The sequence below is a fragment of the Hypanus sabinus genome, chromosome 6 (genome assembly GCF_030144855.1).
Source record: "Hypanus sabinus isolate sHypSab1 chromosome 6, sHypSab1.hap1, whole genome shotgun sequence".
NCBI lineage: Eukaryota > Metazoa > Chordata > Chondrichthyes > Myliobatiformes > Dasyatidae > Hypanus > Hypanus sabinus.
In genome coordinates, this window is record NC_082711.1 from 44,574,950 (window position 1) to 44,593,143 (window position 18,194).

Below are 18,194 nucleotides of genomic sequence, written 5' to 3' on the forward strand. Positions count from 1 at the left end.
AGAAAAAAATGTTTGTAAGATTTCTTGATCATCAAACAAGTTCCTAAATCAATTCTTACTTCTATACAGTCCACCTGCTTCTATTTTCATAATTGTATCAAAGTCTGCCTGGTTTTAATCTTGACACTTTCATTCCATGACTTTATTTCAGACCTAACCATTGCAATGTTCTTCTCGGCAACTCACCATTTCTTAATTTACATTATCTACGTTTAACATAAAGTTTTATTACTAGAATCCTAAATTACATCAAATCCTACTCAATCACTCTGTAGTTATGGACCTTCTTGGCCATGGTACACAAGGACTGCATTTTAACAAAATCATTGTTCAGATACGCTTCCAAAGCTTCATCCTTCTCTAACTAGGAATAATTCTTTGATATCAGGCTAAAGCAAAGAATTTTTATGCTGAATTTACCATGTTCCCATTCAACATAAAAACAGATCTGTTTAGTCTATGCTCACTTTCAGAGCAATCGTATTTCTCCACTAGATTCCCTTAATCTCCACAGATCCCACTTTCCTACATACTGACTGGTAACTTACAGCAAACAATTAATCCACCAAACCTCACATCATTGGGCTAGGGATGAAAACTAAAGAAACTGGGGGAAAACACAAGTGGTCGCAAGAAAATTATGCAAGCTCCACACTGACAGCACTAAACATCAGGTTTGAACCTGCCTCACTGGAATTGTAAGGCAGCAGCTCTACTGTGCCTCTAGTTTCTTTAACTGATTGCCAACTAAGTTTATGAATAGTTACCATGCTTGTAATTTGTATGGCAATGTAATCTTTGCAACTTCTTTCCAGTAATAAAGAAAATTTAGACACTGTGCGATGAGAAATTATAGGATGCTTTCAGTTTAATTTATGATTTTTTGGTCACTGAATGATTCTGATGTCCAAAATATTCAAATACACAACTTAACTAACTGAAACACCTTTGTGCATCTTGAACTTTACCAAGAGGCAGCTGTCTCAATGTTGTTTTACACCTGTGGGAATCTACAGGTTGAAATACATCTTGTGAAATAATGTTCTGTCCCCATGTTTCATGCCTCAAATTGGAGGAAATTTTATGTCCATGCAGTTGGTTCTGGAGGACTCAGAAGAGAAGAAATTGGTTGGTGTGGTGGCTTGTAAATTAGCTTAATCCATTACACCATTGTATCTCTCCAGCATTTAAAAATAAATGAACACATTTGTTTAAAAAATGTTAATTAGTCATGAAGCACAGAAACATTTAAAATTATTAAGAAAACAAGTATTTGGAAATTGCCTCTGATTTTTTTATTTATATACAGTATATACTTTGATGTAATACCTTGTATCATTGTTGTAAAACTGTAGAATACTTATCCAAATTGTGCTCACACTATACTTGCAGAATGTAATTTACAGCACTTTAATTTCTCATTCACTGTCCCCAATCTTCACATTACTAATTGCAGTCATAATTAAACAGATAATTTAGCTTCTTTAAAACTTGGGAAATACCCTACACAAATTTAGGATAATCGTTTCTTCTCCTTGTTCAGCAATCATGCTCTGTCTCTCTGTCTTTTGAAGGTAAAGTCTCCAGAGGACAGTTCCAAATTGGCTGCCTGTTTGAAATACAGAGACTAGCCTAGAAAAGTGCTGTTCACACTTGGAATATTAGACATATCTTGCACATTTCATCAACAATTGCCTATGCAGTAGAGGCCTTTAATGATAATGCCATTGTGAAGCACTTTGGCACATTATTGTAAGTTAAAGGCACGATATAAACAAACCTTTATTTTTACATTTAATTTTCAACCTGCTCAATTCCAAATATTTAGCCTTTTATTTACCTTTGGAGATAACAAATATTCTACCCTAAAAAAGATAGTTGTGCAGCTCATAAGATACAAGAGCAAAAATTAAACAGCACTGGGATTATTCCTTTAATTTCATTTTATGACAGCTACCTTTAAGCATTCAGCAAATATGCATAAGATAAAGCAATAAATAAACACTAGAAGCATGCAGCAATAATAGATTTTACATTTTAGAGATTTGACTCAACTTTAAGATCCCATTCTCTACAATTCCTATTTAGCCTTAAATCTACATTTCTTAAAAAACAATTTTCAGTATCACCACTTAAAAGAAAAATTATATAGATTACATGAAAATGTAGTTTGCACAATACTTTTAAATATTTGAATATATAATAGTAGAGTTCTAAATGAATGAGACTGAACAGAAGTATTAATGTACCCAGTAAAATAAAGCTAGAATGTTAGAAGAGTATTCTGGTAATTAAGGATTAACTTCATAAATGACTGAGAAGTATTTTCAAATGATTCTAATCCTTTGGTTATTATGGAAGGGAAATTTACGATAGGTCTAATCTTTCATGTCAGTAGAGTAAGCGTTAAAAAAAATCATATTTTTCAACAATTAATGTTGCATGCCACTCATAATCTGTTTAACACAACTGTGGACATGACAGCTAAAAAAATTCTGATGCTGTGAAAAAACTCAGCAAGATTTTACCAGAACAATGTGAAACAGTAGTTTATGAAGAAACGTTGATACTTCAACATCTGATACAAATTTACTCTCGTGCAGTTATGCTTAGTCAGCTAGATTAACAGCAGTGGAAATATAGTTATCTTAAAACATACCAAAATTTGCAAACCATACTAAATATTTGAGGCTGGGGTAAGGGAAATACAGCAATGTGGTTCAGCAATGAAGTGTGAAAACACAAGAAAAATTATTTTGAGTCTGCAGTGAATAGTCAGTTTCTAGATGAAGCTGGCCTGTATAAACACACACACATGAACTCGAACTCTCAATGATTAGAATTTCTAAATGTTATTTTCAAATTACAAGGAGATTTGACATTACAAGAAATGTGTTTTTGAACACTAACTATGGATTTCAAAGATCTGCAAGGCTACAACTGACTTAGCCTTGAGTAATTACAGGGACAGTTTTATACAACATGAACAAATTGTGCAAACTGCAATGTCAACTCTAGAGTTTATACAAATGATTCACCAATTATTTAAAATTGGCTTAAAGCAACTGCATCGAAAGTCTTACAGTACGGAACAATATCCACCACAAGAACCTCCACTATTGGCATCAGATGAGTCCGATAATCTCAGTTTACTACTTTGACTTTCACTCTCCCATAATCCAGGTGTCTGAATAATCTTTTCAACAAGTTCTTCAAATGCACACTGCACACCATCACGCGTCTTTGCACTTGACTCTGCAAAATGTTTTAAAATAGTTTAGAGAAAATGCGCTGTGCTATGAAATCAAGACAAACAATAAAAAGACTGGAGGAAAGGATGCTGAATTGAATCACTACTCATCAATTCATTATTCATTACATTCATTTCAGATTTTTAAGTTTAAGTTTTAAAAAAATCTGCACAAGCATAACTTATTTGGATTTACAATAATTAAAATTGAAAATAAAACAAACTAATTAATTAGTCTTAAAACCCAAACATTTTCCTCCCAAACAAAAATACAATGCTGAAATCAAAAAACGTTCAAAAGGATTGACATTTTGCTTGCATCTTATTTTCAGCATATATTAATTTCTTTCTCTAATAGCTACTGAATAAATTTGTTAAAGCCAACAGCTCTGTTAAAATCTGGTTAGACCACACTTGAAGTATTTGCATTCAGTTCTGGCCACCTCATTATAGGAAGTATGTGGAAGCTTTAGAGAGGGTGCATAGGATGCTGCCTTAGAATGCAAGTCTTCTGAGGATTGGTTAAGTGAGCCAAGGCTTTTTTTATTTGGAATGAAAGAGGATGAGAACCATCTTGATAGAAGTGTATCAGATTATAAGAGGCATAAATAGAGGGGACAGCTAGTATATTTTATTCAGAATGTTGATGGCTGGAGGATAGCATTTTAAGGTTATGAGGATGAAAGTTTAAAGAAGTCAGAGGTTAAAAAAAAACACAGAATGGTAAAGGCTTGGAATACACTGCCGGGGGTGGTGGCTGAGTTTTCATACATTAGGGACATTTAAGAGACTCTTAGGTACATGAGTAAAAAAAAACAAGAGGGTTTTGGGCTATGTAGGAGAGAGATGTTAAGATTGATCATGGAGTAGGTTAATCCAGGTAAGTACAACATCACAGAATAAAGGGTTTGTTCTATGCCAGGCAAATAACCTCTTCCTCAATATCAGTAAGACCAAGGAGATGGTCCTTCCCTCAGGAGCGACATATACAAAATGCTGGAGAAACTCAGAAGGCCAGACAGCATCTATGGGAGAGAGTAAACAGCTGATATTTTGGGCCAGGACCCATCATCAAGACTGGAAAGAAGGGGATAAATCAGAGTATGAAGTTCTCCTCAGGGGAACTCACAGCATTCACACCCAACTTTACATCAGTGGTACTGCTGAGGAAACTGCAAGCAGTTTCAATCTCTTGGGAGTGACCATCTTACACAATCTCTCATGGTTCCAGAACACATTCTACATAATCAGTAAAGCTCATCAATGCTTCTTTCTGAGAAGGCTGAAGAGAGCTGGACTATGCACATCTATACTTACATCATTCTACAGATGCGTAGTACAGAGCACCCAAACCTGCTGCATCACCGCACGGTGCGGAAACTATACTGTGGCTTACAGGAAGGCTTTGTAACAGGTAGTCAAAACTGCTCAATGCATCTACCGGCACCAGCCTATCCATCATCAAAGACAAGTAGACAGAAAGGCACTGAGAAAGGGCTAGTAATATATCTGAAGGTTCCCACACATTCTGCTCATGAACTGTTTGTTCCACTCCCAACATGGAGGAGGCTTCATAGCATCCATGCCAGGAACACTAGGCTCAAAAGCAGTACTTTTCCCAAGCAGCAAGGCTGATCAACACCTCCACCCACTAACCCACTGGTTCACACCCCCCACCACCACTATTTTATCATTTGTCAGTCAGTCACCTTATGACTGCTGTGCCTAGTGTCACTAAATGGACACATAATGCATATAAGCAATTTTATGCATTTATATTTATTGTGTTTTTTTTTATTATTGCATCCCATATCTCATTGTTATTTTGTTGTACTGCATTGGATCTGGAGTAACAATTATTTTTGTTCTCCTTTACAGTGCACTGGAATTGGCATTAAACAATCTTGAATTTAAATGTAAAATAAAAAAAAACATTGAATGAAAGCCTTCACTGGTTAAATTTTCTTCTGAAAACATACCTATGAATAACATGGAATGTTTCCTTGCAAACTTCAGACCTTCATTCCGGTCCACTTCACGATTGTCCTTCAACAAAATAATTGTGTTAATAACCAAAATTACCACTTTAATAAATTTGTTCACAGGGGAAAATCCACATTCTAACAATAAGGTTGGTTGGGAGAGAAAGATTGTGAAGAGTCTAATTTTAACTTTGCTGCAATACATTAAAAAGTCAGAGATGCATCACTTTGCAACATTAATTGAAAGTTGTTAATAATTAACAGCTTTTGTTGCTCGATTAACATGGAAAATATTGCAAATGGAATGATAAAACTAAAGAAAAACTGAACAAAGTTAGGTGGAGTTAAGCCAGAGGGTGATATTTATGTGGGGTAAAATGGGTTGGTGAAGTTCAATCCAGATAAATGGTAAGTGATGTATTTTGGGAGTACTAACGAGGCTGGGACATACACCATGAATGGCATATCAGAAAAATTCCTATACCATTTGGAAGAATAAGATGTAATATTTTATAAACTGAACCAAGTGAAATTCAAGCAAACATCTTAAACTGAAAATGAGTAAGAAATAGCTGCTAAATGATCCAGAGATTTTCAAGTGGAAAGAATATTACTGTCAATGAACATTATGGCAGTTTCATACAATGAAGACAAAGCCTTCTGCTAAGAATTTGGGGAAAATAATTATATTCAAAATCCTTAATGGTATCTGCTGATCTACAAAGGATTGATAACTCTGCGGCTGCAATTACATTCCAGAGTAAAAAATAATTATTTAAAAATTCAATTATTAGTGTTCACGACATCACCATTGCTTAAAATGGAGCTCATGTATTCACTACAAAAACTCAAGCAAGGTATACAGTAGAGACAATTTCATTCTAAGCAAGGTAGTCAGGTGAGTACATTCAGATAACCATTGTAGAAACTACTTTAATAAGTCCATATGCCTTGTAATGATTTGCAAGAACAATTACCAAACAACTGACCACTCAACTGAATAATATCTTGGAAATCTGAAATAAGGTTGACAATGATTATGTTTACAAAGAGTGCTATTCAAAAAGCTAACTCATCTATTCAAACAAGTGTATCTGTATACTTCCAGCATTTCAAATCTGTTGGGTTTGCCAGTTTGACAGTAGTTTGCAGCAGATGGATAAAGTGATAATCTTACAAGTTGCTGTGCTTCATTAAAAAAAGAGTGCAGTTCCACAAACCATCAATGGTCCCAATAAGGCTGAAGAATTTAATACGCTAGAATGGAAATGTTTTCCAATCAGGCAAGCGGAAAAGAAAAACATCCAAAACAACAACTCACTCCATGTAATCTCTTGGAAGTGAGTAACAAAATTTAACACCACATCACAATAACAAATCATTAGTATGGAATCATAACTATTTCTTGATACATATACAACCTACAGAATATTCTCAGCATTTTCATTACAACATTTAATCAAGCCAATAATTTTTCCCTCTCATGCTTCTGCTCTAAAATCCACCACTTTGACAATCTTAATTACTTTTAAGCAAAAAGTTTACCTTATTCTTGTAAAAATTTTATTTTAAAGAAATAGACTTACAAAATTCCAATAACTTCCAGTTTACGTTTCCATCATACATTTTTAATTTGTTGAAAATATACCCATAGGCAAGCATGAGTATTTGGCTTGGTTAGTGAAACAATATTTTGTTGTCAGGATTTGACAACAAATAAAAGTTTAGAATTTCAAAAGTATCCACTAGGTTTTTCAAATTTGAGAGTCCAGGAAATAAAGTCTTTGAAAGTGCTTAGCCATTAAATGGAATTATGGTTGATCTTTGTCCTAATTCCATTTACCAACTCTCTCTCCATACCTTTTAATAATTTTGGTTAATAAAAACATCCATCAATCTCATTTTAATTACTTTATAATGGTGCTATCAATTAACTTGGCATACCTATTTTCCCAAATTGTGGAAAGAAATCTAGTTGCACTCTTATTTGCATCCATCAAATCTTCTACTAGCATTTTAAATCTAGGTCTGTCAATCTGTCTTTGTAGTTTAACCTTTCAGTTCTTGGTATCATTCTGATGTATCTGCACTATGCACACTTAAAGGTCAATAACTTTCCTGAAGTACAAGGTCTAGTTAATCTCACCATAGCAATACTGAGTTATCAACTAGATTTTACAAAAGCAATAAATTTTGTATAATTTACATGGGAGGATGGGAGGTGACCTGATAGAAGTGCATAAGATGATGAAAAGCTTTGATAGTGAGGTCTCCTGGTGGCGCTCATGGAGTGAGGTTTAATCTGGCTCCGCTCTATTCTCTTTACTTTTATTACCTGTAGCCACCCTTATTTACTCTCTTTTATACCTACACCAAAAGGTTTATGTTATAGATATACTTTTGGACTTTGACTTTAATTCACTGGAAATGAATGCCAGATCACAAGAAACAAATAACAGGAAAGGTTCGGATCCCAATGGAAAACGAGACGGTGATTCTAAACAATCTAAGCAAGCTCTGTTAACTGTTGAAGCAATGTGGAAATTTATAGATGATAAACTTACTCAAAAATTTGCCGTGTTTGAAGGAGTTTTAAAGACGATCGAGGATAATTTTAGATCGCTTAGATGTGAAGGTGCACTAGTTACCGATCTTGAAAATCAATCTCGAAGACAGAATCTACGGATAATCGGGCGGATGTTGAGGAGGGTGATCCTATTAAGTTCTTCTCTCAATTTTTATTCGATGTGTTTGGCACAGAAATCCTTGATGACCCTCCATTAATCGACTGTGTCCATCGCTTATTACGTCCAAAATCTAATCATCCACGGCCAGTAATTATTTGTCTCCATTATGTTTATATCAAGGAACATCTGATTCTCTTTGCTCGGTGGAAAGGCATGTTTGAATTTAAAGATGTCAAATTCCGGGTCTTTTTGGGTGGGGGTAGGGGGTTTCTTTCTTTTTAGATTAGACTTCTTCACCTAGGCTATTTTGAAACTACTAATATGTCGTAACTTCCGGTTCCTCTTTGAACCTTTTCTCCTCTTCCGAGTTCATGAGTTTGAATTCTGGTTAACCCTCTATGTACCATATTACTGGTCTAATTATGATGGATAATATTATTAATTTTGTTTCGTGGAATACAAACGGTTTAAATCATCCAATTGAACAGAAAAATTTTTCAAGGTATTCGAAGAATGAATGCTTATATTACTTTTGTACAAGAAACTCATGAGGAATGAGGATAATCAGTGTTTATGCAGGTTTTGGAAAGGCCCAAAATACCATTCAAATTCCCAGGCTAAAGTGAAAGGTGTTTCTATTTTTATAGATTCATCTATTTCATTTGTTCATTACAAAACAATTTCGGATTCAAATGGTAGATTTTTGGTCATCACTGGCCTACTTTGTAATAAAAAAAGTGGTTATGGTTAATGTTTATGCTCTGAATATTGATTATCCTGAATTTTTTAAACACTTATTCTCACCCTTTCCCAATTTAAATGACTATATGTTGATAATGGGAGGAGATTTTAATTGCTGTTTAAATCCTTCAATGGATAGATCTAAGACTAATAAGGCACTTCTGAATAAATCTGCTACCTCTATTAATTCCTTTATGCTTGATTTTGGAATTTCAGAACTCTGGAGGTTTCTACATCCAAAGGAAAAAGAGCTTTCATTCTTTTCTCATGTTTATCATAGCTATTCTAGAATTGACTACTTTTTTATTGACTCTTGTCTAATTCCCTCTGTTGCTGACTGTAATTATGATTCCATTGTCATTTCTGACCATGTGCCACTGAAACTTTCTATTAAACTAATGGATACGCCTCTAGTTTTGGACAATGACAATTCAATTCTATATTATTACATAACTCGGTCTTTATGAATTTCATTAAGGAACAGAATGATTTTTTCTTTTCAACAAATTCTACAGATGAAATTTCCAACGGGGTATTATGAGACACTTTTAAAGCACACATCGTGGACTGGTTATTTCATATTCTACTGGACTGAAAAATCGATTTAATGAAGAGATTTGTATGTTGGTTGATAAGATTAAAGTAATTGACAAGATATACTTTATTGCTCCTAGTCAGGAGCTTTATAAAAAAAAATGGGTCGAACTTCAAATGGAGCATTGTTTACTTTTAACATCCTCGATTGAAAATCAATTAAGTCTAGGATTCAATTTTATATACATGGTGATAAATCTAGTAAACTACTGGCTAGTGTTATGATCCCAGCCCCCTCCTTTGTGAGAATCGCAAGAGCACCCGTTGAAGGGCGGGGGGGGGGGGGGGGGGTCAGTAGACCCAGTAGGAGAGAGAGAGAGAGAGAGAGAAATGTGCCGAATTGCACGTCCCACCCGGGATGCAGAATAAGACGACAGCGACTATTGTCTCATGGAGACCATGTGAAAAGCCCTCGGGCAAGGTGGGCTGTTTGAGAGAGAGATTGCATCATCCCAACCTGATTGACACCTGCGACCCCGTGAGGAAGTATAAAGGAGAGTCTCAGGGGGACAGCCCCTTGAGACGCACCAAGAAGACAAGAAAGAGTGATCCCGCAGCAGCGGGAAGCCATTCTGAAGGAAGCCACATGCGTTAGATTTCGGGATTGGACTTTGTGGCTGGAATCACAGGAAACCGCTTTTAACTAACATCGGGGAGAGGGAACCAATGCTCCCCTAATTTCACGGAAGCTTCATCGAGACTCGGCAAGTTCTTTCTCTTCTCCCCATTCTCTCTCTCTCGGTCGCCCCACGTGAAACCCAGCGATTCTCAAAAGGCTGAGGCTTGCAGACTTCTGAGTGACTTTTATATTTCCAACGGACAATCTATTAACCCCTAGACAACAGTAGAGCTCACTGCTTAATGATGATTATTACTATACCCGCGCTTTAGATTGAGTTTTGAAGATGTGCACTATCTGAATGTTTGTATTAACCTTACTTTTGTGTCCCTTTATAAATAAAAACGTTTGAAAATAGTGACATCAGACTTCAACGGACCTCTCTATCTTTGCTGGTAAGCTATCCAGTTATGGGATACGTAACACTAGTCATAGAAATCTGCTTCAGTTAAACATCAAATTATTAAAATTCGTAAACGAGATGGAACTCTGATGGTTGATCATGATAAGATAAACAAATCTTTTCAAGAATTTTATACTTCCTTATATCAATCAGAATCTCCTGATGACCCCACTACAATACATGAATTCTTAAGGAAATTGAAAATTCTGAAATTATCACCTAATGAGCATTTAGTATTAGATGCTCCTATTACAGAACAAGAAATAAAGGATGCTATTTCTTCAATGAATTCAGGTAAGGCACCTGGCCCAGATGGTTATACAGTAGAATTTTTAAAATCCTTTTCCACTATACTTTCTCAGTGGCTATGTAAAATCTTTAAGGATGCACTATTTATAGGTAAATTACCACAATCTTTTTATAGTGCCTCTATTTCCTTAATTCTTAAAAAAGATAAAGATCCAACTGAATGTGCATCATATAGGCCTATATCTTTATTGAATGTAGATTCTAAGATCTTTTCAAAAATAGTGGCAGCTAGATTGGAGAAAGTACTGCCTTGAATTATTTTGGTTGATCAGACTGGATTTATTAAAAACTGCTATTCGTCCTTTAATATCAGGAGATTAATGAATATTGTTTATACTCCCTCAGTTAGAACTCCAGAATGTGTTATCTCATTGGATGCCGAGAAAGCGTTCAATAGAGTTGAATGGCCATACTTATTTAGTACACTTGAGAAATTTAATTTTAGCCTGCAATTTATATCTTGGGTTAAACTGATATATTATGCCCCTATGGCTTCGGTACTTACCAATACTATAAGATCTCCTTTTTTCCCCCAGTTGTTTCGGGGCACTAGGCAAGGTTGTCCTCTTAGCCCATTGTTATTTGATGTTGCCCTGAACCATTAGCTATTGCTATTCGTGACTTGCCTTCTATATTTGGCATTTCTCGTGGAAATATGATACACAGGTTATCATTATATGCAGACGATTTGTTATTATATATTTTGAATCCTGAGAAATCCATTCCTACTGTCATATCCTTGCTCGCTCAGTTTAGTAACTTTTCTGGTTATAAACTGAATCTTAATAAGAATGAACTTTTCCCTTTAAATATGCAAGTTCCAATTTATAGACGTTTACCATTTAGATTGGTTGCGGATTATTTTACTTGTCTAGGTGTTAAGACTACTAAAAAACATAATCATTTATTTAACGTCAATTTTTTATCTTTAATAGACCAGGTTAAACAATCGCTTACTAAACGGCCCTTACTGTCTATATCATTGATTGGTCGAATCAATGCTATTAAAATGATTATCTTACCTAAATATCTTTTCCAAGCTGTACCAATCTTTATTCCTAAATCCTTTTTTGATACTATTGATTCTAAAATTTCATCATATGTATAAAAATAAAAATCCTAGGCTAAGTAAAAAATATTTGCAGAAATCCAAACAGAAAGGTGGCCTGGCACTGCTGAATTTAAGATTTTATTATTGGGCAATTAATATTCGATATTTAATATTTTGGACAAGATGTGGATATTAACATCAGTCCACAATGGGTTAATCTTGAATGTAATTCTGCACAAGGATTTTCACTGACTTCTATCTTAGGGACCTCATTTCCCTTAGTTTTTTTCTCAATTGAATAAACAAATGGTTAATCCAATAATTAAACATACATTTCAAATATGGTTTCAGTTTCGTAAATTTTTTGGCTTGAATAAATTTTATCAAGTGAAGTCCTATTATATCTAATTTTTTCTTTCAACCCTCTCTCATGGATCAAGCCTTTTTGGTTTGGAAAACAAAGGGTATAATATGTTTTCATGATTTATTTTTGGATTAACTGTTTCATGTTTTTTGAACAGTTGTCTAATAAATATAATTTGCCCAGATCCCATTTTTTTAAAGATACTTATAGATCAGAGATTTTTTAAAAATACGACATTACCTACTTTTCCGATTTCATATCCAACTGATATGGAAAATTTTTTAGGCTTAAACGCTTATCAAAAGGGTTTAATATCAATAATTTATGATATGATTATGAATATACAGCCAGATATATCTGATAAAATTAAAAATGTATGGGAGAAGAAACTACAACTTCCTTTACCTTTACAGAAATGGGAATTTTTTTTTCAATTATTTAACTTTTCTATTTGTGCTAGACATACGTTGATCCAATTTAAAGTGGTACATAGGGCTCGTATGTCTAAAGATTAATTAGATCATTTTTATTCACATATAAATCCAACTTGTGATAGATGTCACTCTGAGGTAGCCTATGTTTTGGTTTTGCCCTCTTTTGGAAATATTTTGGAAAGATATTTTTGATTTATTCTCTACAGTTTTGCACATTGATTTAACCTCACCCTATTACTGCAATTTTTGGTTTACCAATGATTGATCTGCCCTCTGCAGCTCGGCGGATGATTGCATTGACTACTTTAATGGCTAGAAGATCTATTTTATTGAATTGGAAAGAGAAAAATCCTCCTACTACATCTCAATGGTTTTCTCAAACCTTATCCTGTTTAAATTTAGAAAAAATTAGAAGCGGTACCTTTGATTCCTCGGTTAAATCTGAAGAAAGTTGGCCTTTTATTCACTACTTTCATAGAAATGTAATCTGACTTTTTCCAATTCCTTTATATTATTCATTAATTTGAGTAGAGGAGCAGAGTTGATGACACTAATAATTTTTTTTGATGTAATAGAATAGCCCAGCTTGCTTTTTTTTTAAGTTTAGGTTTAGTTGTGTTTAGTTTAGTTTATTTTGTTTTTGATTTTTCAATTTGGATTTTTTTTCCACCTTTTTTTTCTTGCATCTTGTTTATATCAAGGGTTTGGGAGGTCTATTATATGGTGTTACCTATAGTTTTTACTCATGTGTTAATTGTCAACAATGTAATCTCACTCCCTTTGTACTATTATGACCGTTATGTATCTGTTTTTGAAAAATTTAATAAAAAAATTGAAAACAAAAGAGAAGCTTTGATCTTGTGGATAGCCAGAGGTGTTTTCTCAGGGCTGAAATGGCTAACCTGAGGGGACAGAGTTTTAAGGTGCTTGGAAATAGGTATATAGAATGCACTGCCAGCGATGGTGTTAGTAGCAGATACGACAGGGTCTTTTAAGTGACTCTTAGGTAGGTACATGGAGCTTAGAAAAATAGAGGGATATGCGGTAGGGAAACTCTAGGCAACTTCTAGGATAGGTCACATGGTTGGTACAACATATTGGGCTGAAGGGCCTCTAATGCACTGTAGCTTTCAATGTTCTAAGTTTAATTTCAGAAAACAGCAAAACAATAACAGGGGAAAATCAGTATCAGAAATTAATACAATACCAAGGTGATCCCTGAGTGGTTTTGGCTGCTTCACTTACCTAACAATAAAAGACATGAAATCTAAGACAATGGTTAAAGAGGTCTAATGTATAAAGATATGCAATAAACCACAGAAAATCATCCTGGTTTATCTGGACACAAAAATCTCTCTATTTACTGACAGCCAGTTCACTAGCAAAATTCCATACACACAGATAACACTCTATAATGTACTGTGCACCATCTAGTGGTCTTGGCTTACAGTGTACTGGTAAAAGCACAATATGGGCAGATGGTTGCCTTGAAACAAATCAGAATTAAATTAAAATTCTACTTTTGATCCAATTTAAATAAAAGTTCACTACACTAAAGGCTAACCAACTGCCAAATGAGAACATTAGAACTACTAGAAATATATTCCCGTTCTACAATGGAAAGGGTACTTGAGGTAAAAAGAATATTGGAAATACTCAGCAGATTAGGGAATAACTTGAGGAAGCCCACAATTTCAGCATATGATCTTTTATCAGAACTGATGACTTTTCACTGTTATGAAAGCCAATCAGCTTGAAACAGAGATAAAATAACAAATCGCTTAATTTTATGTAGTGTTGTGGATTTTTAAAAAAATGTACCATTATTAATCTCTTTAAAAACATAGGTTTTGAGAAATAAAAGAATATAGTTTAAAGTAATCTTTTACATGTGTTACTATCAGTTATTAATCAAGCAATTTGGTATTAAATACTCAGGTTCCAATAATTAGCATAAACAGCAATAGGGTTGGATGGAGTGCTGAACTCTGACCTGCCACAGTTGCTGACACAGATGCACAGTAGCCTCACTGCTGCAGTTTTCCCAGCAGCTGAGCCTGAATCTAGGGGGGAAAAAGGTCTACTGACTGCAGAATATCTACATCATTACTGCATCACATCCATTCTCCTCTCCTCTAGTTGGACTGTAAGATGGAGCTAGATCAGGAACAGAACCAAAATTCACAGTACTGGTAAAGAGTGGGAGTGTAGGCAATGGGACAGTGAGCATCTCCCACATCTTTGACTTGCTGGTGTTTACCTGGTGAGGACTTCAATAGGAACATTCTTCAGATTGCCAGTGTTCCTCATTACCATTCAAGTCACTGCCTGTTATATTTACTGGCACTGTATATATTCACGCCAAACTCTTAGTCATCTCCCTTACTTCAAAAGATATTATTACTCTTCAGCAGGAATTATAATTAAGCTGCTAGATAATAAAGTGCAGTATTCAATGCTTGGATGAAGGAAAATGAGTTGGAATTGGTAGAATAAAAGAACCTGGAAAAATGTAGGACTGAATAATGTTACACAAATATAGATGGGCAAGTCCACAGATGGAAAGTTAATTAAATCTCATCATTTGAGATAACACGATCAAAGCCTTCTCTGTTGGATTGTTCAAAAATTTTAATCTTCAATTACGATCATTGAGTTAATTTAATTACAGATTTACCAACAGATTAATTGGAAGTATACAACTTTATTATATGACTTACTTTATCAATTTTGTTTCCAACTAACATTTTCACGATATCATTCCTTGTGCAATATGTCTCCAATTCATTCAACCAATTTTCTAGTCTTATAAAGGTCTCTCTTCTTGTCACATCATACACTGAAATGAAAAATAAACAAGTTTTCCAAACTTACAGATGCAGTTAAGATTGAAGACAAAAAATTTTAAGTCATAAAACATGGATTGGATTTTAGGTAGCACAAATAATTTTATTCATACCCAGGATAACGCCTTGTGCGCCACGATAATAGCTAGGAGTCAAAGTCCTGAACCGCTCCTGTCCAGCAGTATCCTTAAAGTAATGAACAATGACATTTATTCTGAGAATTCTGAATGAGTGTACATAGAGAAAAATAATTGGATTTACTACTTAGCTATCTATATATTCATTTTCAAGGTTTATATTGTTGGCATTTTTTAATACTATACAAACTTCGGTTTATAGCTGAATTTCTGGAAAAAAATGCCATTCATCGGTCTTAGCTACCTAAAATTTTCTTTTAATGCAGAGAACACAAGATTTTATCTTTATATTAAATTGAATTTGATGACATATGAAACAGGAGTAAACCATTCAACTCTTCAAGTCTGTTCCACCATTCATTATTATCATGGCTATTCTTTCAGCTCTGCACCAATTTATAGCACTTCTCCCATAGCTCTTGATCCCCTTAAAATGTTAAAACATCTTTGGAATTTTGAACTAAATATCTAAACATTTGTAGCCTCAAGGGTTCACCCACTGTGTCCTCCCACCGAGTGAGGAAATTTCTACTAACAATCCTCAACAGCCAATGTTGTTTTGTGCCCCCATTCCTAGGCTCTTCCGGTGGGAAACATCTTCCCTACATCTGGCCTTTAAGAATTTTGGATATTTCAATGAGATCGCTCTTATAAATTCTAGTGAATAGTGATAGTCCATTAAGTCTTAACTCATTGATGCTAGCAAATGCTTGTTATGCTTCCTCAATGTCAAACACATCTTTTCTTAGGTAGTGTGACTAAAGGCTACTTGAACTCCATCTGGAGTTCTTCAAAATGGCGAATTACACATTATTTGAAAAATTAGTTCTTGTAAATAGACAACTTTACCAGTTAGTCCACTGCAGATTTTTTTTTGCCTGCTGCATTTAAATGTTTTGATTTCTTTAAACTTGTGATCTCATTACTTGAAAGTATTTTTTGCCATATTTGAGAACTTGTCCTTGTTAATCAGATTCATCAAGTAAATTTTAAGAACTTTCTTGTAAGGAATGCTAATTTTAAGTGTTTACATGCATAACAGGCATTTTACTTAGGAAGTATTTATAAGCATCTGAGAATAATCTTGAAAAACTGTTTAGCAAATCATCCCTGCATTCAGAGTGTAGGCTAGATAGGGAAAAAAAAATCACAATGCCACTACAATGTGGAAAGTTCTGATAAGCAAGGTTAGATTAAGTATGGAGGTGTGCCTTGAAATAAATTGATTATGCATGCTTCACAATGTGAAGACCTTCTCACTTAACTATAAAATCCATTATCATAAAACCTAATGGTTTCCATTGGTCACAGCAAACAGCATGAAGATTTCTTTTTTTTTAAACTTTTTTTATTGCATTTTTAAATGATTACAAAGTATGAAAAAACAATGTATATAACCCATACCCCCTCCCCTTAACCCCTCCCCCCTAACTGCCCTATAGAAAAAAAAAAGAAAGAAAGAAAGAAAGAATGCCTGGTTGTTGGAAGATCTCCACATGCTCCATGGAATTCGTAATAATTTTAATATGTATATTTATTTCTTTCCCCTAATAACCAATTGTTTCATCTTCAAAGCATCTATATATTTAATCCCGTCTTTTGTAAATAAGGGCTCCAAATTTTCAAAAATGTTTCATATTTATCTCTTAAATTATAAGTAATTTTTTCTAATGGAATACAACCATAGATTTCTTTCTTCCAAGAATCTATACTTAAATGTGTATCAGATTTCTGATCAGCGACAGGAGTAATAAATCTCAAAACTTGAGCTGCAAGCGCCCCCCTATGGCTAATAGTGAGCAACAGTGAAAGTCAATGGATATTGTGGACAAAAACAAAATCAATAACTTAACCTCACCCAATCAGCCAGTGACATTATAAATGTACCCTAATAGAAGTTCCAAACATATTTTTACAATATGAATTGCAATGGTAAAGATGGCATTGAGAAGGAAAATGGTCCAAAAGTTTATTAAAAGTAACTGGAGTAATCATGCAATTTTACTTGCAAGAACAAAAAGCCTTTAAACCTAGGGATGGATAGAAATGACATCTATAGACTCCCTACAGTTCCGAGAATAAAGGAATCCTAACAGTAATATATGTGGTTCCAGAATATGAAAAAAGATTTTAAAATATTAAGACAGACTTAGTGGCAAGGGATTCATTACAGCTAAGCTATTACATGTGATCATAATTCCAACCAGTCCCTAAGATTAAAGTGGAATTCAGCAACTTTATCCAGATTTTAAAATAGTCAAAGGAAATAAATATGTGCAAAGATAAATAATAAAATAAATCACATCCTAAATCCAGAGCTGCAAAAAAACTATTTCCTTTGATGTGCCTTGGATCTATCCGGGTGTATTAATTTTACAGAAAGTAGGGAACACCTTGTCAAAAGGTTCATAGGCATGGGGGTGTGTGTGCGTATATATATATATATATATATATATATGTGGTTATATGGTGGAGGTGGGGGAAGAAAAATGTGAAGTAATTTTTGTCGTCTGAAGTATTGTTATGACACAGCACTCACTGTAAAAGTGACAGTAGAATTGTTATTTTAAAAGGCAAATGGATAGGCACTTAAAATAATCTGAAATAGCCTTTTTGCATGTCATAACTGCATGATTCATAAAATTAATTTTGCCAGTCAAATTTCTCATAATCAAATATTTAGCAATGATGACCTTTGACACAAGATAATGGCTTCAATTATATCATTATATTCCGTACTTTGGCTGGGCAAGTTTCTTATCTAAAACAAATCATTG

The 18,194-nt window shown here is 34.3% G+C and overlaps 1 protein-coding gene across 1 annotated transcript in view; it reads right to left on the bottom strand.

The window, feature by feature from the left end:
* Nucleotides 1–1,763: 1,763 nt before the first annotated feature.
* Nucleotides 1,764–18,194, bottom strand: part of rab18a (RAB18A, member RAS oncogene family) — a 49,355-nt gene continuing 32,924 nt past the window's right edge. Inside the window, exons 4-7 of the mRNA XM_059972031.1 lie at nucleotides 15,394–15,466; nucleotides 15,155–15,273; nucleotides 5,230–5,296; nucleotides 1,764–3,255 (exon numbers count right to left, since the gene is read on the bottom strand). Coding sequence (XP_059828014.1) covers nucleotides 3,080–3,255; nucleotides 5,230–5,296; nucleotides 15,155–15,273; nucleotides 15,394–15,466 — 435 coding nt within the window. The 3' untranslated portion in view covers nucleotides 1,764–3,079. The remainder of the gene's footprint in view (nucleotides 3,256–5,229; nucleotides 5,297–15,154; nucleotides 15,274–15,393; nucleotides 15,467–18,194) is intronic.